At 46.4% G+C, this 26,949-nt stretch overlaps 7 protein-coding genes across 7 annotated transcripts, besides 16 other annotated features; all 7 read right to left on the bottom strand.

Moving 5' to 3' along the window:
• Positions 1–346: 346 nt before the first annotated feature.
• On the bottom strand, positions 347–4,402 carry Tb10.70.7280 (hypothetical protein, conserved; the record flags this gene model as incomplete). Its single annotated transcript, XM_817252.1, has 1 exon — positions 347–4,402. The coding sequence occupies one exon, from the start codon at positions 4,400–4,402 to the stop codon at positions 347–349; it is 4,056 nt and encodes a 1,351-aa protein (XP_822345.1).
• Positions 4,403–4,499: 97 nt separating this feature from the next.
• Positions 4,500–4,528: a sequence feature (AT_rich).
• Positions 4,529–4,713: 185 nt separating this feature from the next.
• On the bottom strand, positions 4,714–5,067 carry Tb10.70.7290 (hypothetical protein, unlikely; the record flags this gene model as incomplete). The annotated part of the gene is made up of 1 exon (XM_817251.1): positions 4,714–5,067. The coding sequence occupies one exon, from the start codon at positions 5,065–5,067 to the stop codon at positions 4,714–4,716; it is 354 nt and encodes a 117-aa protein (XP_822344.1).
• Positions 5,068–5,160: 93 nt separating this feature from the next.
• Positions 5,161–5,194: a microsatellite.
• A 238-nt stretch (positions 5,195–5,432) lies between these two features.
• Positions 5,433–9,941, bottom strand: Tb10.70.7300 (hypothetical protein, conserved; the record flags this gene model as incomplete). Its single annotated transcript, XM_817250.1, has 1 exon — positions 5,433–9,941. The coding sequence occupies one exon, from the start codon at positions 9,939–9,941 to the stop codon at positions 5,433–5,435; it is 4,509 nt and encodes a 1,502-aa protein (XP_822343.1).
• A 383-nt stretch (positions 9,942–10,324) lies between these two features.
• Positions 10,325–10,354: a microsatellite.
• A 1,283-nt stretch (positions 10,355–11,637) lies between these two features.
• Positions 11,638–16,797, bottom strand: Tb10.70.7320 (hypothetical protein, conserved; the record flags this gene model as incomplete). Its single annotated transcript, XM_817249.1, has 1 exon — positions 11,638–16,797. The coding sequence occupies one exon, from the start codon at positions 16,795–16,797 to the stop codon at positions 11,638–11,640; it is 5,160 nt and encodes a 1,719-aa protein (XP_822342.1).
• Positions 16,798–16,840: 43 nt separating this feature from the next.
• Positions 16,841–16,863: a sequence feature (AT_rich).
• A 193-nt stretch (positions 16,864–17,056) lies between these two features.
• Positions 17,057–17,093: a microsatellite.
• Positions 17,094–18,077: 984 nt separating this feature from the next.
• Positions 18,078–18,107: a microsatellite.
• Positions 18,108–18,988: 881 nt separating this feature from the next.
• Positions 18,989–19,025: a microsatellite.
• Positions 19,026–19,068: 43 nt separating this feature from the next.
• Positions 19,069–19,851, bottom strand: Tb10.70.7330 (adenylate kinase, putative; the record flags this gene model as incomplete). Its single annotated transcript, XM_817248.1, has 1 exon — positions 19,069–19,851. The coding sequence occupies one exon, from the start codon at positions 19,849–19,851 to the stop codon at positions 19,069–19,071; it is 783 nt and encodes a 260-aa protein (XP_822341.1).
• A 407-nt stretch (positions 19,852–20,258) lies between these two features.
• Positions 20,259–20,344: a sequence feature (T-rich).
• Positions 20,345–20,545: 201 nt separating this feature from the next.
• Positions 20,546–20,603: a sequence feature (GA-rich).
• Positions 20,604–21,123: 520 nt separating this feature from the next.
• Positions 21,124–21,188: a sequence feature (T-rich).
• A 274-nt stretch (positions 21,189–21,462) lies between these two features.
• Positions 21,463–21,510: a sequence feature (GA-rich).
• Positions 21,511–21,543: 33 nt separating this feature from the next.
• Positions 21,544–22,581, bottom strand: Tb10.70.7350 (hypothetical protein, conserved; the record flags this gene model as incomplete). Its single annotated transcript, XM_817247.1, has 1 exon — positions 21,544–22,581. The coding sequence occupies one exon, from the start codon at positions 22,579–22,581 to the stop codon at positions 21,544–21,546; it is 1,038 nt and encodes a 345-aa protein (XP_822340.1).
• A 274-nt stretch (positions 22,582–22,855) lies between these two features.
• Positions 22,856–22,887: a microsatellite.
• A 1,146-nt stretch (positions 22,888–24,033) lies between these two features.
• Positions 24,034–24,075: a sequence feature (AT_rich).
• Positions 24,076–24,269: 194 nt separating this feature from the next.
• Positions 24,270–24,301: a microsatellite.
• A 101-nt stretch (positions 24,302–24,402) lies between these two features.
• Positions 24,403–26,214, bottom strand: Tb10.70.7360 (hypothetical protein, conserved; the record flags this gene model as incomplete). The annotated part of the gene is made up of 1 exon (XM_817246.1): positions 24,403–26,214. One exon carries the CDS (start codon positions 26,212–26,214, stop codon positions 24,403–24,405), a length of 1,812 nt encoding a protein of 603 aa, XP_822339.1.
• A 387-nt stretch (positions 26,215–26,601) lies between these two features.
• Positions 26,602–26,679: a sequence feature (CT-rich).
• A 241-nt stretch (positions 26,680–26,920) lies between these two features.
• Positions 26,921–26,949: part of a sequence feature (AT_rich) that runs on past the window's edge.

Below are 26,949 nucleotides of genomic sequence, written 5' to 3'. Positions count from 1 at the left end.
GGAAAGAAAGAATGTACAGTAAAAAGGTGACCCTTCAGATGAAACTATTATTTTACACTTTGAGCGTGCCTCAGCTTATTCATCAACACAGTAGTCAAAAGTAACAACAAATCAAGAAGGTACAGTGCTAAAGGTAGGCTCGGCACACTGCTGGAGAAGGTACAATCGCAGAGTGTGTGGCACCTTAAATACTTTTTTTTTTTTTGGCATTTAAGTTATTTGTTGTAATAGGACACGCAAGCATATACGTGGTGTACAGGTGGTGTATCGACGGTTAGCTCGGTGACAGAACCGTCGCTAATGTTTGACGAGCCTACACGTTTGCTCTCGGGTATACCCAATTAGGTTAGAGGGCCTCTCGTTGCGGGCGCACCGAAAGCCCGTCAACATCCCGTGACACACTTCGGCAATGATCACCAGATGACAACGTTATATTAGCGGGACGCGGGGCGAGACCCAAGGCGGGAGCAGAACACTGACGGCGCGGATCCTCTTGTTTGGTTGTCTTGCCACGTGGCGCAGGAGTCATAGAAAGGTAATCTTTTCCGAATTTTCCCTCAATCTCACTTATTTCCCGATGTGAGAGTAGGGAAGATATGGTCTGCACGATGCTTTTCAGTGCGTGTGTTACACAGCTCTTTGCCGTGTTCAGATTGAGCGTGTGATCCACCGGTAGTCCTTGATATGTTGTGGTTACTGCATCATGAGCTAACGCTACTTGACTCATTGCCCTCAGTGCGTCGTGGAGGTAGTCCTTAACAATCAGCGCAAGAGAAATTGTTTGTTCACGGCTCCAACGTACAAACTCTTCAGCAAGTTCCTCCCCTGCTGTATTCGAAAGTGGTTTGGTTGCCGTTTTGGTAGGCTTTACCTTCGGCTGTACGGGAGTTCCGGTCAGTTGCTGCACAAGTTGCACGACGCGCGTGGCACTCGATATCAATGGATGACAAGGACCTACGGTATTGACCTTTTCTTGCTGTGGTGTTTTGTGTCTCTTCGGTGTGTTGGTTGGTGCTGACCTCATTGGCGTTGCTTGCCCCAACAACCTCCTTCCAGATATCTGTGGTGCCCGCACTGGTGGCGATGTTGTTGCACCCCTACCACTGAATGTCATGGGCCGCCCCCTCGAAGGCACTTTCCTTACACCAGTTGGGGAGCTACGCGGTGAGTTATCGACAGCAGCGCGTCCTCTACTTCTTACATCGGAGCATGCTCTGCGCCTTACTGTTGGTAAAGACTGTTGGAGCAGTTGCACTGCTGTATTGAGCGACTGAATTGCGGTTGACACCTCTTCCCTATCGGCAAACGCCACTTGCATGCTGGCACCACTGGCTTTGTTCGCGTAGGCGCGAGCAATAAGTGCCAGAACACCATCCACGGACTGCTCTTGCTCTGGTACGTCAATTCCCAAGGTAGTGGTACAAAAGGTGTAAAGCACCCGCTGGATGTCTTTAGTTTTCAAATCATTCGATACGACCTTTTCCTTTGTCGCTACCTCCGCCGTGGAGTGTTGCTTAAGGGATCTGACAGCTCCTTCCAATCTGGAGCATTCATCCTCCTCTTCTACAAGACGACGCATAACCTCCTCTGCCCACTCTGTCTTACGATCAAGTTCCTTCTGTAGTCGGTCAATATCGCGCTGATGTGAAGTAACAGTTTCCCGCAATAGAGCCTCCTTCTCGCGTTGCTTCTCCTGCTCTGCTATGAGTGCTTCCTTCTGTTGGGTCAACTCCTCGACTTGTTTCTCGTACACGTGAGACCGCTTCGTCAGTAACAGTTTTTCCCGGAGCGAGCTCTCCAGGTCCTGAAGTTGCTTCATTGCATTTTCGTACCTTTCGTATAAGGTATCGTACTCCTCATAAGCGTCAGCGAGAGCAGACCAAACGTCCCCCCTTTCTGCCCTCAACGACTCATTTCCTCCCGCCAACTCTGCGTCACACACGCCCTTCATATTGTTGTCCTTTTGGTTCCTCCCGTGGCGCCTTTTTGCCTGAACGTCTGCGAGACGACAGGCATTTGCATCTTCGTCACGAGTGGGGCGGTGATCTCTCCCAGCGAAATTTGACTGCAACGCCTCAAATGCAGCAGTAACTTCGTTTAACTTATCGTTTGCCCGTTGTAGCGCAAGTTCCTTCGCTCGCTTCTCCGCTTGTAGTGTGCGAACTTGGGTACGCTCCAGTCGTAGTTGTTGGTCGAGTGATTCACACAGCCTTTTTTCTTCCCTTTTCTCTTCATCACCCTGCGAGGTTTCTCCCGCACATGAAGGGGTTCCAGTCGTAGCTGCCTTTTCTACCTCTTCATTTTTCTTACCGCTTTCTTTAAATGCGGCAACTGACAAGTTTAAACTGGTGAGCTCATCTGCGAGTGATTGCACCCTCCGTCCCCGACTTTCAATGAGCTCCCGCATGTTGAACCACTCCTCCAGGAAAGCGATGGTAGTTCTTGGGCGGAATTTATCAAGACCCTCGGTTGAACGGTCTGCGTCTTCAACTTGAGAACTGATGTGTACTTGTACCTCCGCGCGCAACGAGCAACAAGTGCACTGAAGTGAAAGAACTTTCAAGGGAAGGACGTGAGCAACAGTCGCCATCTCACCGATAAGAATAGTGCGCACAATGCTTTGGGCCCTTGAGTCAAGCGTCATAACTGCCTCAGTCGATGCCAGGGGATCCAATCCTTTCCATGACGCCTCGACAACGTGCATTTTTACGGAAGGTATCTTCACTAGAGTATCGCAGAGGCCATCGCTTTCATTTTCAACACATTTTTTCCTCCCCTCTGCGGATCTTCCATCGTGTTTGTCTCCGGGGCCGTTGGAGCATGTAGCATCGCGTATCCTTGCATTTTCTTCACTTTCCTCTGCCACAGTACTATTAAGCTCACGCAGCTGCGCTGTAAGTTCCATAATTCGTTGGTCCCGCGATAAAATTGTTTCTGAGCACTGCTGAAGTTGCAGTTTCAGCTCTTCTTCCCTCAACTCACGCATCTTCAGTTCGCTGTACGTTACCTTAACAGTCTCCTCCGTTTCGTCTAGCGCCATATGAACCAGCTTACTCTCTTCATCGTACTGCCGTTGTCTCTCCTCGAGGGACAATTTAGTTGTTCGTAATTGCTTTGTCAGCGCGGCTATCTCTTCTTCTTTCCTTACAATAGTCCCTTGCAGGAGCTTCAACTGGTGGAGGACAAGGTCATGACCTTCCTTCGGATTCTCCGCTTGTTTCAGAAGAAGTGACATCTCATCGAAGGAGCATCCAATAAGCCGTAACTCCACATCATCTTCAGATAGTGAAACGGGATGACGAATGATAACATCGAAAACAACGAGCTCCGACACCGATTCCATGGTTGCAATGGTTATGAAGCCGTACGGGGCACGGAGTTCCAGCGAGATATCCTTCAAAAGAGCAGCCTGCATTGCCTGTGGTTTCTCCCGTAACAAGCCTACCCAGCTATCTCCACGAAAATGACAGCGGTGATGCGTTGTGATGAGATTATTCGGTTCTTTCCACTGCATGTGGTAGATTTCGTACTCACGCCTTTTACTAGACTCCGCAGCGACGCTTCGTTCCTTACGTTGTAATTCCAGAACTTCCTTTTCCTTTCCGTGTAGCACCTGACTTACCTGATGGTGGTCCTTCTCCAAAGTCTCCAGTATCCTCTCCGACATAATATATTTTTCCTTCAGATCGGCCAGCGTTCTTTCAAGTTCAGCGTTAACACGAAGTTGTGATTCCAACTCTTGTGCCAAAGAACCACACTTTCCCGCGTCGTTCTTCAGTGACACTTTTTGTGAAAGGGTGCCTCCACGCAGCATTTCTAACTCTGTCTGAGCCCACTCCAGTTCCTGGAGTTTCACATCAAGTTCGCTTTCCAGGTGCGTTTTGTCGTACACTAGCTGTTGAACACGGTCTAAGATGCAACGAACGCTCGGCATTTTTTTCACAGTGCCCAGTTCACTCCCTTTCGCCTGCCTCGTGGTATGGGGCAAATTGTCCTTTTCCTGCGACTCCATTTCAAGTCCGAGCACGGCCGCAAGAGTCCCAAGTTGCTCATCACATTGCCGGAGGCGCTCCTCGGCCGCTTTGTTATGATTTAATAACAACTGTTTTTCACTCAAGAGCGCATGAAGTAGTTCCACCTGCTCTTCCCTCTCGCGGAGCAGCAGGCGAAGAGCCCTCACCTCCTCCCGCGAACTGTCATCTTTTTGTGGGATCCGAGGGTTTGCTCTCGCGACACTAGATCCTGAGAAGGAACGCATACGTGCCGCGCTAACGCCACGGCTGTCGGTAGGTGTGCTGGGACTCTTTGTTACGGTTGGGCTCCGGTTCTTGGCGTTCACTTTGCTGGTGGCCGATGCCGATCTTAAAATGTGCCGGTAGCCCACTTCCCTGGGCTCGCTCATAAGCACCCTTTTCTTTGCCTCTCCTCTTTCCGTTCGCTGCTGGACAACCGCGAATACCACTACAGAACGACATAAAATGTGGGTGTTCAAAGGAAAGTTAAAATAATAATATTTTTTTTAAAAAAAGAAGACAATAAATAAACGATTATAACTGTACTGAGTAGGGTGAGGTGTAAAAAGTAGTGTTACACGCAAGTTCAAGCTTTTGATTTACGCGCTAGCTAATCACCACCAAAAAGTACGCACACAAAACGAACGGAGTGAGTGGGAATAGTGGAAGAAAGGAGTATGCAGACACTTCTCCCAGATCGTTATCTAACAGGGGAAAATAACTTCCTTTGCTTCGCCTTCCCCTTCTCTCTCCCACACACGGACACACGCCCGGAAGCAATCGTTTTCTTTTCCTTTTTACAAGTGATCGTTGACCGTTCGTTATTTCCCCGTTCCCCTCCCCACCTTCTCGCTAATCCCCTCTCTTTTCCACGCACCACGCAGAAACATCGGCGGCAGTTGGAGGCGGAGAGGGCAGCAAATGGAGAGTGCATTTTTCGTCTCTCAATTTCACCCCCCCCCCCACTGGTGTCCTCCACAAAAACAAGAGGTGCACTGCGAGGGACTCGAGTGAGTTGGTAACACAGAGTTATCCAAACCGACGCTACCGACATTTGATGCAATAGTAGTAACAACAATGATATCGCGATGCCATGAATAGAAGGCTGTTGTAACAGTTTGAAAACAAAAAAAGATAAGATACGCACATATATATATATATATATATATATATATATATATGAGTTGGGAGGTAAACATTGACACGTGGCAACAGGGGAACCACTTAAGGCGTGAACGACATCAAACGAAGAAATGCAGTTTTCTCCCACTTTCCAGGTCGTGATGGCTCACCGTATTTAGCGGGTATTGAAAACACCTGGTACTATGTTGAACACCTTAGTTTCCTCACTAAGATTTCCCTCTCCCCCCACGCGAGGTAACTTTCCTTTCTTCTCTTCCGCCGCATAAGTAGGACGTCTCATTCAGTGTGACTACCCTTTGCAAACTGCGGATAGGGATGGCTCAATCTCCGCGCGAACCGGCGCTCCTTCTCTGCTTGCTTCACCACATGTTCGTTCCACAGCCGCGTTTGCTCATCACCGCTGATGTCGCGTTGGCGTTGAGTGACACGTCGACTTGCAGCACCAAGTTGCCTCAAAACACAGCGATACTCGTCAAGGGTCACACAGTAAATTGGTTCCCGCTGCAATGCTAACGAATCCACGGGTACCTTCGGGTCGATTTCCGATTGCGATATAAGTAACGAACGCAACGTTTCCTCTCCTCGACGTAAACTGTTGGCGAAAGCCCGCCGGCAGCGGAATGCGTCAAGTTCCTTCGCCTGTGCTTCGTCAATGCAATGTGACGTTTGCTGAAAAAATTTGCGACTTTCGCCATTTAAACCTAGGTTCCTCTCTGCAACGCAGCCAGGACCCCGCTGTGAGGCCGACGTTTCTTCACCTAATTGATGTGGGTCATGTGCAGTTGCACTGCAGCTTTGACTGAGACGAATCAACTTATCCAACACACTAAACTTGTGGCGCTGCAGGCAAAGGTTAACATTTTCGCAGGAGTGAACGTCATAGATGTCAACCTCTACGAACAATCCACCACGGCCAAACTCCAAACCCTTAACGTAGTTAGGTGGTATTGACGTAGCGCGGAAAACCTCCATGAGAAAGACGTCTTCCACCAACGCTCTATACCGTTTTACCAGCGGACCCCACATTTCTCCAAGCATGCATCGGTAACGTGAAAACTTGCTTGTTTTCAAATCTAGTGCGCCGACATCAACAGGACGCGTCAGATTCTGTGTGGCAGCACTAGCATATTCTTCCTTCGCAGCGAGATTGTGAAAATAACTCCCTAAACCAGGAGTGACGTGCCCTGTAGCGATGTCGATATCCGATGCCGTGGGCAACAGCCTGCTGCGGCGTTGATCTGCACTTGCAGTGCGGTCGCTGCTTCCGAATGTGGTGGAACCTTTACTGGGATTTCGCCTCCCCCCCCGCAACCTGTGGTCTGCAACCTCCTCACCCGACAACAGTGCGTCCGTATCATCGGTTTTCACATGCTCTCCACTGCCCAACCCACGCAGTGTTGGGTCACCATCAGGATAGAAGGACAAGAGGGGCTTCTTCCCACCTCTCCATGAGCTCTCTGAATACCCAGACGAGTTCAATTTTTTACGCCACTCTTCCTCAGCTTGAAGATGAAGCTTTTGAAGAGATTCCAACTCGTGAAGGGCCTTCTGAAGTTTCCTCCGAGCTTCCCGACATTCAGCCTCCGCTCCCTCCTTCTCGGCGACGACCCTGGAGTATTCGTTGACACTCACGGTTTGGGAGGCGGCAGTGTCTTCCCTGTGCTGCCGGTGTTGTGAATCAATGAAACTGGTTGATGTAGCCTTATTCGTTGTCGAAACTGAGTTGGCCTGACTCTTTTGAAGCAGCTGAAGTACCTCATCTCGCTCCCTCTCTAACTTACCCATAACTGCAAGAACCTCTTCATATTCTTCTGCTGTAGCCACATATATGGGAACTTTAGTACCCTCTCGTGATTCCAATAAAGATTCGTTGGTACTCTTTCGACCGTGTAACCTAGTGGACCCCGCCAACCCTCGCGTTCTAGAACGCTGTTCCTCAGCTTGAAGATGAAGCTTTTGAAGAGATTCCAACTCGTGAAGGGCCTTCTGAAGTTTCCTCCGAGCTTCCCGACATTCAGCCTCCGCTCCCTCCTTCTCGGCGACGACCCTGGAGTATTCGTTGACACTCACGGTTTGGGAGGCGGCAGTGTCTTCCCTGTGCTGCCGGTGTTGTGAATCAATGAAGCTGGTTGATGTAGCCTTATTCGTTGTCGAAACTGAGTTGGCCTGACTCTTTTGAAGCAGCTGAAGTACCTCATCTCGCTCCCTCTCTAACTTACCCATAACTGCAAGAACCTCTTCATATTCTTCTGCTGTGGCCACATATATGGGAACTTTAGTACACGCCTGAGAAGTTGAGGAAGTTACACTGCTATTTTTCTGGTCTCGTAACGCGGTGATGTCGCATAAACCAGGGGTTTTCGCACGGCGCTCCTCAACTTGACGCTGATATTCATACATGGCTTCCAACTCATCAGTAGCCTCCTGAAGCACTGCCAAGGCCTCATCACGCTCCATTTCTGCCCTCTCCTTCGCTTCCACCAACAGCTTCCATCCATTATCCTTCTCCGATTTTTTTACCGAAGCGTCCTTACGAAATGGGGTGGACATACTCTCGTGAAGGGTACGTGTCTGAGGAAATGCATGTAGCTCCAGACAGCTCTGCATTTTCTCTCGCCCAACTGTGGTAGGTCCTACAACCGCCTCGACCAAAAGACATTCTCCCGTTGAAGCATAAGCGATATTTGTTACGACTGCCCCCAAACTACTAACTAATTCACTGAGTTCGGAAAAAAGGGTATCCCTAAGAACGTCCGGATAGTTCGTGCAGATGTTGTCCCAGTAGTTGCCTGGGATGCTCTTGTATAGTGAGTAACCAGTGCTAGGGTCTCTAGGTTCTGTAGGAGTGCGATTATCTGCACACGGTAAATCTTCCTCACCCTCCCCACGCACTTTCTTGTTGGATAACTGAGCCATCTCTTGCAGTAGATCGTTGACGTACCGTTGCTCGCCTTCGAGATTTCGCTGTAGGTTTTCAATTTGTTCGTAGGCGTCCCGTAACGCGTCGTTTTTCGTTTCCCACATCGTCTTGTACTTTGTCGCCTCCGCCAGCTCACGCTGCAGCGCTTGTCGCGACAATTCTTCCTCAGCCAACTTCAGTTCTACCTCTTTCTTGTACGCCTCGAAGGCAAGGCGACTTGTGCCATCAACACCACTGACGTCCTGCAATGTAAACTCAGCCGACGTGATGAGTTCCATCTGATCGATAAGTTTTTGCCCGTCCGAAATATCACCCGTTATGGTCTGTTTTTCCTGCTTTTCCCACGCCCGTACATCTTTCTTAAAGGATTTTTCCGGTGACGGATCTGCTGTCGAGCACCGTGAGGCAATCCCACTCGGTAGCTTCAACGTTGTGTCCACGGCAAGCCTTGATGGTGCCTTGTCACCTTCTGCGTCACTTTTTAGGCGGCGAAATGTAACTCCTCCCTTACCTGCTGATCTGCTTCTGCCACTTCCGTGGTCTAAGGGCTGACTTGCCTCCAACGATCTATGTAATAGTGCGTTGAGCTGCTGCACCTGAGTCTCCAATGCCTTGTTTTTCTCTTCCAATTCCTCTACGAGAGTGCATAGTTCCATAGTTCTTTCCTGTAGGCGCATGTAACGCAGTTTGTTAGCCGCACACCGCTTCTCTGAACGAAGCAACTTTCCATCTATATCACCGTCCGCTGCAAAACTGAGAGAATGAATGTTCCTATCGAGCCCTCCAAGCCATATAACCCAATGAGCTGCCCGGTAAAGCCGTCGCATCACGAAGATAGGCCTAGAAGCCGCACGTCCGCCGGGAACAAAACGACGTAAGGCTACCTTTTCGTACGCGTCCCATAAAACAACGAAGCTGTCCTTGCCACTGCTCCACATGCAGGAATCAATACGCACTATGGATGAGATGGATGCGCTATGTTGGCCCTCCAGTACGGCAACGCAAGAAGGCTTCCTAACATCATGGAGGTCCCACACACGCAGAGCACCTTCACCGTCACCGGACCAAAGCTCCTGCTTCCGACGGAAAACCTCCATGGAGTGGACACCACCATTGTGACCACGAAGCGTAGTGAGACAAGCTAGGTTTAGTTCAATCTGCAAGGGTGCCCGGGGGTCCCATATTTTAATGGTCATGTCGTCGCTTCCCGAAATGATGTACTCCTCCATTGATTCATTAACCCGAGCATTACACCCCTCTCCCCCTTCGTCCTCCTCGTTATTGTACATGTCATCACCAAGGGAGCGCACCCCTTCCGATACAGAACGGGTTGACGCACTCTCCACTATATGCGCAACAACACATCGCACAGCATTAGAATGACCAGAGAAGAGCCGTACGTACGTGCAACTTTCCTTCAACCATTGGTACACTTTCCAATCTTCCCCGCCACTATAAACAAACTCACTATAAGGGGTTGTGGCCAGGCAGTTCACTGCGCCATCATGCTGAACAAACTCATTCAACAAATTCGCCGTCGAACTGTCGTAGCAACAAATAAAACCGTCCGCGAACCCAGCCCAAATGCGTCTTCTTGACACGAGGCGTAGTACTGTACAAAAGGTATTTTCACGTACGGCCGCCTCTGCAACTACTTCACCATCGGAGAGCGAATAAACTAAGACGCGACCATCAACTGCTGCAGCCCATACACATCGGTCGCCCACATATTCTATGGAGCGCGCCGTACCTGCAATGGAACGGGATGAAAGAATTCCTTCACATCGTTGCGTATCCGGAATGGAAGCCACAGACGCCGACCTCACGCGGGGTCGTGGCGAAGGTGATGACCGCCGCATGGCCATCGTTTACTACACAAAATGTAAGAGATGTAACCAACGAACCTGGACGATACGTATGCCGGTACGCGTCCTTGTTCGACCCTTACTCCTAGGCAGAAACCAATTGTTCCTACTGATTGACTTGGATGCGCCCCGGGTCTTACCCGGAGAAGAGTATAATAAACTGCGCGACTACACCGTACAGCACTTGGTTTTTTAAAAAAAAAACGCAAAAAAAAAAGTAAGGTAGAACAAATCAGTGAAGGAAGTACAACACTAATGTGGCATTTTTTTAAAAAAAAAATGGGGGATGTATTGTTGACGGTAAAACAGAGCAAATACAGCGATTACAAGCCACTTGGGCACATACCTTCTGCAATGTTTACCGTCCACTTGGTTACGCAACAGAGAAGGAGGAGGAGGAGGAGGAAGGGGAGTAGTTAGTATACATTAAAACAAACAGACACATGTACATACATACATACGCAGTTAGAAGTACAAAAGAAGGTGATAGTGAAAACGTTTGCTTCCCTCCAAATAAAAACAGGGTTATTGTCTGTGCGTTAGCGGTACAATCACTCCGACTACAGTCATTTCAATCAGATGCAAAGAGAGGAAAGAAGCAAAATCCTCTCGAGGCCACGAAAAAAAAAACAAAGGAGGCAAACGAAAGGGGTTACTCCCTTTTTTTTGTTCACAATTTTTTTTTTTGGCACGCACAAAACGTCGTACAACCACTTAAACACGGGGCTTCTGTTCCTCTATTTCTTCTCTTCAAAAAAAAAAAAAAACACTCGTTGCCCCACGTCAGCCTGCGACGACTTCCACTACTACAGATATTTGCCCACTTGCGCAGCCTATTGAACAGTTCCATTTTTTTTTGTTTCCTCTCTCTCTCTCTCTCCCCTCTCTTCGTGACCACAAATGGAAAACCTACTCCATCCCCTGATATACCCAGAACTACACACAAACGCACACACACACACAAAAAAAAAAGGAGGGAAGTGGAAACTTTTCACACAGCATTCACACTCAAAAAAAAAAATGTTTCGACGTGAGTACTGTGTGAAAAAAAAAAAGAAAAACCGGTCGGTGGCACGTCTACTTTCCCCATGAAAAGTAAAACGCCGCCGTTAACTTATCCAACAGGATCAATCAAACTAACATGAAGCAAAAAGAGCACTATTTAAACACAAAACGGAAGATAAAGGCGGGCGTAAACAAAAAGGTATGTGAGCCAGCGAGGCATCGTACACAAGGAGATACCTAAAAGTAAAGGAATAATATTTCTTCACATATGATGTCTCATTGCTTTTAAAAAAAAATGAGTGATTGAACATCCCAAGAACTTGACGTACACGTGTGGGTGTAGTGATAGCAAGAAGAGTGAAAACAACAACAACAACAAACTCGGGTGGCGCCAGTAAAGCAATAGATACAAAGCAACCTCCATACAAAAAGGGAGCGCCCCCACAATATTACATCGACAATGTCCATAAATAATAATTGTCTACATTGTACCAAGGGTTAAACTCACCACATATCACCTCATATGAGGAGTTCATAAGCTTAAGCACATACAGTACTTCAGGTGCTGCGTTGCGGAGTTAGTTGTCCGACAAACGGGCAGACAGCATTTAAGTCGTTTACAATCGCCCACCTTTTCATTTATTTGTTTATTTTCTTCCTTTTGTACATAAAATGATACAGTTACATAACTCTACGACCTCTCATGAGGATCAGTAATCAGATTGTGAGACGAACGCTGCGAGAGCATATCCGCAATTTGTGTGCGTAGCAGCGCGCTGTTGTCGCTTACGGAGCTCAAACGACGTATAGCGTCATGAAGTCCTGTATTTAAAGACGCCATCGTATCCTCCAATGCGGTTAATCTGTCGGGCAATAACTCAACAATGGCGTCACTACTACTGTGAGGCGCTCCCCTCGCACTTTCAATTAAATGAGCATCCTCTCCACTGTGAAGACCTGTTTGGTATGTGCCGTCACAGTTAGTGGAAGACGGAAACAACGCTTCATTACGTACAGGAGTATCAGAAGCGTGCTGAAGCCTCATACGGAGGTCCCTACAATCCTCCTGCAATACAGCAATCTTGCGTTCTGCAGCCTCTCTTTCTTTCTGAACATTGTGAACCTGCTCGATTGCAGTGCCCAGCCGCGACATAAGAGCCTCCCTATCACCCGAAAGGGTATGAGTCTTAGTTGGTGACAAGGACGGCGCTCTTGGAGTACTTTCCAGCTCCGCGATACGGCCGATCAGAGCATCGTTTTCATGCTTGAAAAAACTGGCCTCGTGCTCCAGCTTCTGCTTGTCATTCTCAATATACTTCACCAGATTCCTCAGTTCTTGGTTTTCAGCCGCCAACTTCCTTCCTGCGTCCCGACAATCTCTGTTGCCACATATCGCCCTGTTTTCGTGCTGAAACATCTCGAGTTCCCTCTCCAGTTGCCTTATCCGTTCATCCTTTGTGTGGAGTATTTCATCCCTCTCAGTTACGGCTTGCTCAAGCTGTGCTATTCTAGGGTTAGGACTTACATCCTCACACTTCACTAGTTCTCGACTAGTCTCCCTCGCCTCGATAGATGGTGTCTTTCCGAGCTGTTCACACGCCTCCGCAAGACGATCTCTCAGCATCTGATTCTCCCTCATTAGACAAACAGCTTCTTCTTGCATTTTTTGATTGCTCTTTGCCATTGCCCTCATTTGATCCTTTACTCCTTGAATTTCAACTAAGAGTGCCTCTTCCAGCTGGCGGAAGGTCTTACCATCTTCCACTGCATTGTTATCCACATCATTTTTACCACCATACCGCAGGGCATCGAGTTCCCTCTCCAGTTGACGTATCCGATCCTCCTTTGCTTGAAGTCTCTCGTCCCTCAGAGTAACCGCATGCTCAAGTCGTGTAATTCTCGGTTTCACGTGTTCTTCCTCGTAGCTCGACAGCAATTTCTGTTTCTCGCTTGCAATGAAACTTGATGGATTCTTTAACCTCCTCATTACGTCACCCAAATTTCGCTTTAGTGTCTCGTTTTCCTTTCTTAACAGGACGATTTCTTCATTCAGCCTTCGTTTGTCATTCTCCATTTCATCCATCTTTGTTTTCAATGACCTCAGTTCCTCTGCCGATGTCTGCGTGGAGTCGCTGTGAAGCCGACTGCTGTTTCTCCTGCCATCCTCGAGAGCAGACTTCGCTTCTCGGTGCGCTGCCCTCAGTTCCTTCTCCAGTTGGCGTATCCGCTCATCCTTTGCACGAAGAGCCTCATCCCTCTGAGTAACGGCTTCCTCAAGTCGTGCCACTCTCGGCTTCACGTCTTCTTCCTCGTATCTTGACAGCACCTTTTGTTTCTCCTCTTCGTCGAGAGACGACGACTTCTTCAGCTGATCATCCGTCTCAGAAAGCCGTTCCTTCAGCGACTCATTCTCCTTCCTATAGAGCTTAGACTCATTCTTTAATTTTTCTTTTTCTCTTTCCCTTGCTTTTGTCATGAGAGACCTCAGTTCCTCTGCCGATGTCTGCGTGGAGTCGCTGTGAAGCCGACTGCTGCTTTTCTTGCTCTCCTCGAGAGCAGCCTTCACTTCTCGGTGCGCTGCCCTCAGTTCCTTCTCCAGTTGGCGTATCCGCTCGCTCTTTGCACGAAGAGCCTCATCCCTCTGAGTAACGGCTTCCTCAAGTCGCGCGACTCTCGCTTTCATATTTTCTTCCTCGTATCTTGACAGCACCTTTTGTTTCTCCTCTTCGTGAAGAGGTGATGACTTCTTCAGCTGATCATTCGTCTCAGAAAGCCGTTCCTTCAGCGACTCATTCTCCTTCCTATAGAGCTTAGACTCATTTTCCAGTTTTTCTTTTTCCTTTTTCATTGCTTTCATTTGATTCTTCAGTGCCTGAACTTCCTCCTTGGACGCTACAACAGCCTCGTCTGTAACGTGGTAGGAACCCTTCTTGTCTTCTCTCCGATTTTCTTCAATTTCTCTCGTCAGCTCCTTTATCCGTTCATCTTGTGAACGAAGAACCTCGTCCCTCTGAGAAACCGCTTCCTCAAGTCGCGCTATCCTCGGTTTTACATTTTCTTCCTCATAACTCGTCAATACCTTTTGCATTTCCTCTGCTTCAGAACCTGATGCCTTTGCCATTTGTTCATTCATTGCAGAGATACGATTGCGTAACAACTCATTTTCCCTTCGGTAGAAGCTGGCATCGTCTTCCACTCTCCTCTTATCTTCTTCCATTGCCTCCACCTGGTCTCTAAGCACCTGCACCTCCGTTAAGAGCGATGTTTCCGTTTCACTCCCTGCTTTGCCGTTACTCTTCACACTTTCCCCCGATGCAAATTTCGCTTCCTGTTTTGCCGCCTCAAGTTCATCTTCGAGCTTCTTTATCTTCTCGTCCCGTGACTGAAGGTTTTCATCCTTCTCTGCGATGACCTCCTCAAGTCGCGCTATCCTCGGTTTTACATTTTCTTCCTCATAACTCGTCAATACCTTTTGCATTTCCTCTGCTTCAGAACCTGATGCCTTTGCCATTTGTTCATTCATTGCAGAGATACGATTGCGTAACAACTCATTTTCCCTTCGGTAGAAGCTGGCATCGTCTTCCGCTCTCCTCTTATCTTCTTCCATTGCCTCCACCTGAGATGTGAGTGCTTCAACTTCAGTCAACAGTTTCTTCTCTCTTTTGCGCAGGTCTTTCATGACTTCCTTCATACCGGTATCGGACTTGGTTGCCTCAAGTTCCCTCTCCAATTGCCTTATCCGTTCATCCTTTCTGTGAAGCGTTTCATCTCTCTCGGCAAGAGCCTTCTCAAGTTGTGCAATCCGGGGCTTCATCCTCTCTTCTTCGTAGTTAGTTAACGCTGTCCGAACCTCAGCATTGTTTTCGTCTGGTGGTGTCTCCGCCTTTGGCATTAACTGGCCCCGCAGTTCTTCGTTCTCCTTCAATAACGTGTTGATCATATTTTGGAGTGGCGTAGGGTCGTCGTAACCATTTGCCATCTCCTCCTCCCCTCTGCTGTCGTCAACGCACAGGGACCGGTGCACCTGCCCACCCAACGTCCCACTTCCACTCTCTGAAACATGCACTTCGTTAGGGTCCCCGTACTTCTTCGCGAGGTAACGACCATACAACTCATAGACATCAATAAATGGATAATTGCTTAGCATAGTATCAATTTCTGAAGGAGGCAAACTCGCACTGTGCTGTATATTCAGCTTCACAACACACCCCTGGCCAGCACTGCCAAGTTCCATTTGGGTGATTTGCACCTGATCGGCCGGAATGCCGAGGACAGTAGCAACTTCATGACGGATCACTGCGCACAGCTCTTCCGTGTCTTGCCTGAAGATAAATTCCCATGCATCACCATAGAAAAATCTCTCATGACATGTCGTGCAACCTCGTGCATCATCACCCTCCCTGGAGGCCGTGTTTGCTCTCTCGTGAATAGGAGTATCGTTGGCGTATTCAGCAGAAAACGCAGGGGGAGACCGCCTTTTCCCCGGTGGAGTTGCCGACGGGGAGGTTCCTCGTCCCATTTTGGACTCATGGTGCCGCGGATGAGAAGGAACACTTTTGGCTCTTGATGGTGACACACTCGCAGACCCTCTGTTTGCCGAAGACCCCCCATCCTCGGCCTCACCCATCAGCTGCCTCCTCAACTTTTCTATTTCGCCTCGCAAGCCTTTATTTTCTGTAAGCAGCTGCACCGCATCGCTAACATCAACAGCGTCCTTGCCGGCTGTGGGACCATCAAACGCTATAGGAATAGAATCTGCATTCCAACAATAAATCTTCCCCCCAGAACAGGCAGTCCATACTTTCCATGACACCAGTTGCTTCACCTTACAAATGCTGAGCATCGAACCGGGGTCGGTAGCCATATGAGTGGTGAGGTCTTTCAGTGGTGTTAACGTCTTGGGGTCCCACAAGAGCGTCTTTCCATACTTGTCAGCACTCCACACACGAATTCCTATCAACTTGATGGAACTCACGGGTGCTCTGTGGTGCTTTAGCACACTAACACACCCAAGCGTTTGAAGGTCGTAAACACGTATGGTGGTGTCCTCGCCCCCAGACCATAACTGATTGCTGACTGTTACAAGTTCTAGAGAAAGCACGCCCTGTGTGTGTCCAGTAAAAATATGCATCATAGGGCCCCCGTCCTTACCTTTCCGCGCGGGAAGGTATGGATCCCACGCCCGTACAGTGCCATCATCGCTTCCAGAGAAGAGGACAGCTCCGGTATCCCCAGCGTACTGGCAGAGGCACCGAACAGTATTATTGTGACCGGAGAGTCGTCGTTCGCAGACGTAAGTGTCCGGCTTCCATTGATATATTTGCCAGTCACGACCACCCGTAAATACATATCCCTCCACCTCCCATATACATTCAATAGCTTTGTCATGTTTAATGAACTCAGAGAGCAGCGCATGGGTATTGAAGTCGAAAACGCGAATGAAGCCATCGCTGAAGGTTGTCCACATGGCATTCGTTGACTCTACATATAATATGCACGTGCAGAAACATCCTTCCCTTCCTTCCAGTGTTCGCACTTCCGTTCCCTTTGGTACACTCCTCACGCGAATGCACCCATCCGCCTCTGCAGTCCACGCACTACGTCCCCCTACGGCCTCAATATACCTAACGGTGCCGTTGATGCTAAACAGCGGCAACACATCAACCACACGATTGATCAAAACGGAGTTACGTGGCCCTGGAGGTTTGGTTGACTGCTGCTCCTCACGAGCCGTGCCATTCCGCTGATGGGAAAATCCCTTTTGACCATTTGCACCTCGCAGCGTGCGGTTTTGTGACCCGTACAGGTGCTGAAAGGAGGTGCTTTTAGTACTTCGCCGAGTGCCAATCATTTTTCAAACAACTTTTGATGTGAGTCGCTCGCAGCACCGGCACTAAAATATATATATATATATATACACCAAGGTTAAAATACTTTCAACGGGGTGCAGTGCCCAGTTCTCAAACACTCAAAAGCCACCGTTCAAGGAAAAAGTATGCCCGCGTGTTTCTATCCTCGCCGTTTTATTTCCCTGGTAAAGAAAGGAGAAATGCGTTCAGCCCCTTCCCCCTCCTGTGGTGTTCTGTGTGGATTCTTCACGCGCGTTTGAGCACACACACACACACACACACACACACACGCACACACGATTTTTTTTTTAATGATTCACCTGAGTGGAGAAAATATGGCGGTGAAGGGAACCGGAGCCACAACAGACACCGAAATTCACTATTATCAACGACTAAGTGTCGATGGGTTTAAGTGACAAAGTGTCACAAAAAAAAAAATGTGTCCAAAATGTTGAACTCTACTATTCACTTCTACAGATAATAATGCACGTGGTGACTTCTTCCTTTTGCTGTATAAATAAGTGTTTATATTTATATACTTAGATGCGTACAAACGTATTTGCGTCCTTTTCTTTCAAGGAAAAAATTATCCCCTCTCCCCTACACTTCAGGTGGACCGCTTAGAAGCAGTGTGTTATCGAGTTAAATGCCGCGGAGACTGAAGAAAAATTCAGTGAATATTAGATGCCTAAAGCGAAACAAAACAGAAACTCACCGGGGCAACATTGTTTTGGTCACAAAGCAAATCAAAGAAGGGGAAAGCAAAGAAGAAAAATGGAGGGAAAGGCCGGCATGAAATATATATTATGTCATACATTCACAACATGGGAAACTGAAAGCGCAGAATAAGTCAAACGCACCAAAAAGAGAGAGAAAGATGAAGGGGGGGGGAAGAAGAAAAGAAAAAAATGCTGGAAGCCAATTATACATAAATACATAAAGTTACCTGCAATAAACACCAAGATAGTCCGTCGGAGACACTAAATGCGAACCAAACAAACCGTAGGACCATAACCACTAAAACAAAGCATAACAAAACGACCAGAAAAAGAGAACAAAGTAATGCAGGAAATGTTTTGAAATGGGGTTGGTTGCATAAATTTGTGTTTAATCTACCTCCAACCGCAACTGTCAGGTAGAAAAATCCTACAAAGCGAAAAACAATAACGGTAATTACATAACGGACTCTCGTCACTACAGAGATCCAACACACTATCAACAACTTCAGACACACATGGACGCACACAAAAGAACAGCACCGATCAACACGAAGGTTCGAAAAATATATATATATATATATATATATATATATTTTGAAAATGTGAAAAATGGAGGGAAATCAACGGGAAAGAAACAAGAAAAGAGGTAAAGAGATATGAAGTTGCATATGCATCGGGGGTTTGGTATTGGCTCAGTCTCTCTCCCTTCATTTTTCAATTTTTTTTGTTAAAAAAGAGGGGGAAAAAAGTCTGGTGTGCAGCACATTGACATAATTTTTTTTTCTCACTCTTCCCCTGTCTTTCATCACATACCTGCTTTAAGCGAGTGCATATGTGCACGCGCATGAAATATATGTGTTGATATAAATATGAGTGGGTGCGTGTGCGTTCGTCGTGAAGTGTGGATATGGAAGGGAGAGTCTAACATAGTTCTACACGCACAAATAACTTTCTTCATACATGTTTTCACGCAAATATACATTGATTCATAATGATAGAAATACGCGCCCAAGAGGGTAAATTACACAAAAATACGAGCTGCAACTCCTTATTTTTACAGGTCTCTCTTCCCCACCTCTTTCACTCCTCAAAAAACAGAAGAAGAAGAATGAAAACAATCACAAACCCAATTCATATATATATATATTTCATAGTCACGAAACCCAACTCGCACTTCCATGTCCTAGAGCGGAAAGAAGATACACATCCATGTATAAACTGGCGGATATTTGTGTTTGCGTGATAGTTTGTGTTAGGAGGCAAAAGGTGGAGGGAAACAGAAACACCAATAAAAAATGGAATGAGTTTACAGCTCAATATATTGCCATCATTTGAGAATAGCGCATAAAACTACATTTCGCTGTTCTTCCAATCACGATACGCAACGCTAAGGGACGAAGGGAGGGAGAATGGAATGGCAATGAACGAGACAAACAGCGGACTCAGAACATGAAACACCGGCGTCTTCAAAAACAAAGAAAAAAACGAACAGAAAAGAAAGGAAAAGAAAACAAGAAGTGGAACAAGAAAAAAAAAAAATGTTTCCTCTTGTCTTCAACGCAACAGCCGGCTCTCCACTGTTTTCAGTACATCCGCTGTAACGGCTCTGATGCCCTGATTCCCATCCACAACTTCGGTTATACCACCGTAGTGTCCCATCAACCAACTTATTTCCTCGCGATATACTTCCAACCGTTTCGCCACCGTGTCGCGATGGTCATCTGTCCGCTGCACGAGGCGATTCCATAATTCTTTATCAGACTTTGGGGGTGGGTTAAATATTAAATGATACACATTCCCCGTCACGGGATCGGCACGACGGTGTTCAATGCGTTTGAAAACTTCTTCATCCGCTACATCCAACAAAATGAAGAGATGTGGAGGGCACATCCATGTATCCAATTCCATCGCCTGTTGTTTGGAGCGGGGGAAACCATCAAGCAGCCAACCAAACCGCTTCGCGTCGTCTTTTTGAAGGCGGCGGTAAACCAACTGAGAGATGAATTCGTCAGGGACTAAATCGCCTTCTTCCATCAACTGCGCCAACTCTCTGCCTTCCTCCGTATCCGCTGTTGCTTCTTCCCGAATTAAATCTCCAGTAGAAATATGTACAACACCAAACTTCTCTGCAATGGCTTCGCATTGCGTCCCTTTGCCGCTGCCGGGTGGGCCGGCGACAATAATCCTCGGTGGAACGGGTTCTTCCATCAGTTCCCCAATATAATGCATTGGATTTTCAGGAAGGTCCGTGACGAGTTTCTGTAGAATATACTCCATGAGTTGTGGTATATTTTTGTCTTTGAGGTAGGCAAACTTATTATCGGAAAGGTCCGCCATGGCTTGAAACTCTTTTTTAATGAAAGAAGGTAACAAAAATGAAATTAAATAAATAGGTTTCCTCTTTGCTTGTTCTTGTTCCTGCTACTACAACTCTTATAAACACGAGTAGATGTGCAGTCGCAAGTTGATAAATGCCTTTTAATTTCTCCTTTGGCTTGTTTGATTTCCCTTCTCGCTGTTTTAATTTGTTTCCTCTTTTGCTACTTCTTCCTAAAAGGTGTTGACACTTGGGTGAACCACCTCAACAAAACAATATTTTTGTTTTTAAGTGGCTTTACTTTTTATTTATTTGTACACGTACCCAAACAAGATTATGAAAATAACCAATGGAATACAGGAACTGCAACCAGTATTTCTTCTTTTCAATCTATTTCTTTCGAGGTTGAGCAAAAAATTCACAGCTCAGAAAAAAAAAAAGAGAAAAGGCAGTGACGGCACCAAATAGGATATGAAAAGAAAAGAAGAAGAGAGGAAAGTAAGAAAAAAAAAATTGAGAACAGTAGCAACAACAACAATAATAATAATAATCGCGAAAGCTTCGTCAAATCTAATAAATAGAACAGTAAAGGCATCACTAAAATAAATACCATTTATTTAGTACATCTGACGCTTTCACTCACTCCACACCCAACCCGTTTTTTTTGTCCACATTTCCTTCCCTTTTCCCTTCCCATTCTTTCTTTTTACCTTCTCTCTTCTCTTCTCTTATCTTATCTTTTCTTTTCTTCTTCTCTTTTTCTCCTCTTCTCCTTTTTTTAAAAGGTTTTTCCCCCCGTTTTCATCCCATTTCTTTTATTCTTCAGTTCATTACACACAATAGTGGCATGTGGTTGTGGACAAAAAAAAATGATATGAGAAGTGGCAGAAGGGGACAGGAAATAATAAGATGGAACAAAAAAAGGGAAACAACAACAACAACAAACACTCCTCACTGTGGGGGAAAATGAAGGACACCACAGAACATAAAAATGAAAAAAAAACAGAGAGAGAGAGAGAGGAAGGCACACAATGGAGTAAATGAGAAGCCGAATACAATCGAAAAAGGAAAAAAAAAAGTTTAAGAGAGAAATAGAAGGGAAAAGAGATGAATAGTGTAATGATACATATATGCATATGCACGTGTATGTGTATGTGAGTTTGTGTGAATTTGCGCTCAACTGTTTTATTTGGAGGGGCGGGTAACGAGGACGGAAGAAAATTAAAATAACAAGGGTTGCCTCTCCCTCACCTTTTCCTTACGCCCATGCAGTCATGCAATAAAGAAATATGAAACAAGGAACAACACAAAAAACACACACAAAAAAAAAAACAACATCAAATGACGAAAAGAAAGAGTGCCTGGAACGAAACGATTAACCCCACGCATCACATACGATTGCACTGACGGTGCCAAGCAATTATATGTAACACAAATGGACGTATTCCCAAGGTGTAGGTTTTACTTCATACGGTCAAGTACAGCCACATAGTTGCTGATGTTCATAGCCTCAACTATCTTTGAACGCTTTGTCGGACCTCGAATGAAAAAAAAAAAGAACACTTTTGTTTGCGGTGGGCGCAAAAACAATATTTACACGACAGATACCCCACATTCCGCATTTCCTGAGTTTCTCTCTCTTTCTCCCCTCTTTTTCTCTTCTCTTTACTTCTCATTTCGTACCACATGCAAAGATATTCGCTTGAATAATATTAATCTTCGTCTTCCACAATGCTATCTTCTTGCGGCTCCGTTGCGTCACTCCTCGTCACACTGCTTTCGCTCTGCACATCATCATCTACCATACTTCCGCTTAACTCCTCCCCTGCACTATGCACCGACACGTCACTCGTCTCGTCGGTTTCCTCTACTGCCGCCACTTTATTTTGTTCCTCATCGGAGAAAACCTCAGCAGGTTCTCCCACTTCGTCTTCATTGGCTTGTGTTGTCTCCCGAGAGTCGGAGGTTGAAGAAGCGGCGGCTCCTGTGGATGGGGGAGTAACTGAAGAGGATGATGGTGAGGGACCGGATATCATTTCATCTCCCGTCATCTCAGCAACTTTTTCTGATTTGACCGATGGGGTGTTGGCTGGTGGACTAATGAGTTGCACACAAGCCTCCGTTACCACTTCAACCGGTTGCAGAGGTGTTGCCAGTGGATCCTCTGAAACAAAAACCCCCATAGCTACTGCAGCGTCGTCGATATATTCGGTGTCTCCAGTAGCGGTGACTTCTTCAGTGGTATTTTCCTCATTGTCTATTACATTAGGTGAAGCCTGCTTCCTCTGCCTCCGATTCTCCCGACGCTTCATTGTTGCTTGCATGCGGTGAACTATGCTCTGGCGAAGTGGTTCCGTCATGAGGGTGTCGTCAACGCCAATAAAAGTAATTCTGTCGTTGTATTCACACAAATATGTGAGTTGCCGCGCCGCCAGGTACGTAAAGGGATTCCCACCCAATTCCAGAACCCTCAGTGAGGGATGATCACGGAGTTGGCGACAAAGTGCCTTCACCCCCTCGTTCCCTATCCCATTATTACGCAAATCAAGAGTGTGCAAAGATTTGGCCTGCTTTATTACAGGAAGTAACGGGAGGATACCCCGGTCACCGAGAAAATTTCGCCCAAAATGCATTACTTTCATGTTCCTCAATTTCTCAGTGGTTTCCGGCAGCCCCCTTAGCAACGCACTGTTCATTGCCACCCCAACAGCTTGGCAGTGGGATCGGTACATTTCCACAGGGGACTCCATTTTTTGTTGCCTATTACCTACTCGTGATTTATTTGCTGATTTTCTATTGTGTCCGAAAACACACCCCAAAGATTCCGATGTCTCGCACTCTCCCCTTCCTCCTTAACTGACGGCAAAAAAATTTTTCAACCGAAATGGTGAAAGCCGCACGCTACCACACTGGTCTGCTCTACGCTACTTTCTATCTTTAATTTGCTTATGTTACCACTACTGCTGTCCGTCGGTCGGTAACTCACCGATATCGCGTCAATAACAAGTGCTCGTGCGAATACAGATATATATATATATATATATATATATATATATGCGTTTAATTATGTGGCGCGTATAAGTAGATAAAGTAGCTGTGTTTGCGTATGTGCAAAGCCTGATAAAATAGTCGGTGGTTCGCTCACAATGGGCCCAAACACATAACCTAAAACTAAAAGTAAGGGGTGCAATCAATGTGAAAACAGGTGAAGACACAGAAACCAAACAGAGGTGTGGAATTAAACAAGGGAAACAGAAACAACGAGGTTTAATGGAAAGGTGGTGGCTGACACTTGCTGTCACATGACAGCCCAACTTTCCCCCCAGATCCTTTCTTTTTCACCTTCTTGATTTGTATTCTCCGTTGGTTCTTCTCCTGTTTAGAATAATAAACTCTATTTCCGCGGGACACAGAAACAAAAAAAAACAATAACATCGAATATATTTAAGTAGTACCCGAGGTGTGTGACTCGAGGAAAATGGATGATGGGGAATTTAGGAATAGGTAAAAAAGGACGAACAAAGTGACAATCCATTTCTTTTTAAAAGGAGAGTAATTATAGTGATGATGATGATGATAATAACAATGAAAAAACTTGAGAGGGGGACAACGAAACAAGGCGGGGCGAAACAAAAGTGTCAAGTGGTGGAAACAAAAAAAAAAGCGTTTACTCACGCACCCCCTCGTCTTTTTCCTTCGAAAATCATTCCAATTCCTTCAAAACTGTCTTCTCTTTTCTCGCTTCACCCTCCCAGTTTCCGTCCCCTTTACTTCTGTTATCATTTTCCTTTTTTTTTGGCTCACCCATCCAACGGCTTTACAAATGATGATTCCGTACAACACAACGGCTTGCGGAGGTGACGGTTTGGCACGATATTAAAACCACACCGGTACCGTCCACAATTTGCTCTGTTTTTCCTTCTTTCTTTTAGAAACAATTATTCGGCGCAGAGGTTTTTGCGTTCTACATCTAAGTACGGGTCTTCAAGCACATCTCTCTCTCTGCTGATGGGAAATAAATGTGGATATCACATACACGTGGGTATCCTTCTCTCTCTCTCTTTCTCTTTCAATATTTCTCACTGCACACATTAAGTGACGTTAATAAAGTCCTGGAGAAGTGAAGTTAAAGTGCATGAAAGACACTACAACATAGAGATCAAAGGAGAGGGTGGGGAGGCACGGGGAAAAGGAAACGAGACTATTAAAAAAAAACAATAATAATAATAATAATGTAAAAAATACCAAATGTAATTCACTACCGGGTGTCTCGGCTCGCAGTTCAGTCGCACATACGCAAATACAGGAACCCTTGCCCCACACACACCCTTTCCCTCATGGTCCCCCTTTTCTTTGCTCAATCCATACAAAAAAAAAACTCGAGCAATTCTGCCGTCAATTTCGCCTCCGACATAACAACTTCGTTGTTCTGGTGCCTTCTCTCTCTCTCTCTCTTTCTCTTTCCTTCTCCAATTTGTTTATACTTTTCCTATGTCCACGGCCCCATTCCCTTCCTTTCCCTTCACACTTCCACCTTCACTTTATTCCCTCTGGGGACATTTTTACACAGTTTAATTATCACGCTTCTTTTTCGCATCATTAATGAGAGCCGAAAGTTTCGCCTTATATCCCATCAGTACTTCCTTCTCCACACCCATTTCCTTTAGTACCAAATGCATGGCACTCATCCATGACGGGCCCATGTCGCGACGATGATGTCCACCCCCGCTGTTACCTCCTTCACTGCTGCGCCCATTAACTTCACCAGCGCCATCGCTGCTGTTTGTTGGCTCTTGAAGCTGCGGTGCGAGCAAAATACTGCGGCGGTCCCATTTGTGTCCCTCCAGAACCTTAAGAATCTCACGACTTCGATTCTCCTTCACAACTTCGTGCATGCGCCGTTGAATTCGATCGCTAAGTGGCTCATCATTGGATGCAAGCAATATTGCTAAAAAACCCAGTGCCCAATCAAACGGACCCAGTCGCAACGCCCATAAGGCAACGGTGTGGGGAATCGACTCGGTGGGGTTGCGATAACAACGGACAACATATGCACGGAGTATACGCACTACTTGACTACGCATGCCATTATTGAAGAAGTGACACATAACATCAGTGATGTCGCTTAACCGTACGTCACCTGCTTCTAGTGCGTCTGGTAGGATAAGCTCAGCTTGAAGAAAGCGGTCTGCATTACTCTTCTTTAAAACCCTAGACAACGTTGCACCATTGGGAGTACATCCGCGCTCCTTTGCTAATTGAAGCACACGCTCCGTGTCTTCGATGTGCCCTGCACGGCAGAATACGGACAATAAGACGTTGAGTACAACGGAGCCACTAATTAATGGCGTACCCTCAACGTCCATACGCCGGAGCACGCGCAGAGCATCATCTAAAGTTGTACTGGATTTCAAACGAGCGAGTTCCTCAAGGCGTGTGGCAAAAAAAGCCTGCGTCCCGCCGTGCCCTTCAGTTTCATGCCGACGATCGGATCCCGTAGTCGTCCCCCTCGCAAGAGCACTAAAATGTTGGTTCACCAAACCCCCGTTTTGTGTCTGTCTGCTGAGAATGCGGAAGGTGGAGTTCATAGGCACGATACCGCGATCCAGCATGTCCTCGTAGTAATCAAGAAGATCCATGTACTTAAACGGGGGTGTTTTCATGAAAATAAAGTTATACGGATGTGTACTAACTGGCTCCACGCCAGCGTTACGCATGTCCTTAAAGACTTCCTCAGCATCCTCCGTTTTCATACGCATGACAAAATTTTTTTCCAGTTGATCATGAAACTCACGTGTCAGTGGAACATTATTCAACTTCAGGAACTGCAACAGTCCAGAAACTTCACTGGCGTCATTTGTTAAAAACCGGTGCAGAGCAGCAGTGGCAACCCTCGTGGTTACCGGACCCTCCATCATTTGGTATAACTGAAGCACCTCCAGTGCGCTCTCAGCGTTTATAGCTAGAGCGCGAAGGTACCCGGAGACGCATCCAAACTGTTGCTCAAAACTTTCCACGATGCTGTTAATGTGTTCATCATCGTCTCCTGCCAAGTGCCTAGCAGAGAGAAGTGCGCGCCCCCAACAATATTCCAACCTTTCTTTCTTAGCAGCTCTATCATCTTCTTTCTTCTCAACCGCCCCAACTGTGAGGTCGGGAGCAGCAGATATGAGCGAATCATGCGCAATAACATCAAGCTCGGGTGTTGCCCGCAGTTCCTCAAAATGCTGTAATACTACAATATCTTCACCTGCCTTGTAGGCTGCGATAACTTTGTCACAAAGTCGACTCCATACCGGTACCATCACCTCTGTAAATGCGCCAACATTCTCTGCAACCTCACCAGAGTTGGTGGGACGATTTATTTTTTTTTCCGCCCCCATTCATGACCTTCAGACTAAAGAACAGAACACTGACACAACTGGTGCAGACAGAAGTATATAAAGTATTTTCGACAGGAGAGTTAAGACAGGCAAAAAGAATAAAAAAAAACAAGGGGGAGGTCCTTCCAACGATCCCCCCTGAGGTAAACTTATAAAACTCAATTGCACTGTAATATGAAAGAACATATCAGATAAAATAACTGAATGACGGAAGGGTGTAATTTCTGCAGTAAAAGAGAAGACAAAGTGAGAGGGTGCGCACCCACCCCGAGAGAGGAGAGATACACATAACGAAAGAAAAGAGGAGTGAGTGACCGCATGCCTCGCAACGAAACGAGCAAACGCAGATGAGTTGTGTTCCCTGCCGCTTACCGTACACGGACAATGAAAAAGAAAAAAAGAAAGCAAAAAACTGAAAGGAGGCAGGAGAAAAAAAAAAAAAAGAGAGAAAAACAGCATGACAGACCTTTCCTCTCCTTAAACAAATCACCTCACTGAGGGCTTAACCTCACGTTTTTTTTTCTTTTTCTTTCATTTTTTCTCTTCGGGCCCTCATTCTCCTCATTACGTTCCCTTCCATTTACTCCCTCTCGGCGATCATTTCGCAACGTCATCGTATCCGCGTTTTTCCGGTAGGGGAAAAAGCAAACAAAAAAAGAAAAGGCATGAAGCAATAATAATGAAAATACGGAAGACACACACAGACATATATATATATATATTTATTTATTTTAT

Source organism: Trypanosoma brucei, chromosome 10 (assembly GCF_000002445.2).
Source record: "Trypanosoma brucei brucei TREU927 chromosome 10, whole genome shotgun sequence".
NCBI classification, from domain to species: domain Eukaryota; phylum Euglenozoa; class Kinetoplastea; order Trypanosomatida; family Trypanosomatidae; genus Trypanosoma; species Trypanosoma brucei.
This window is presented reverse-complemented; position numbering and strand designations above follow the sequence as displayed.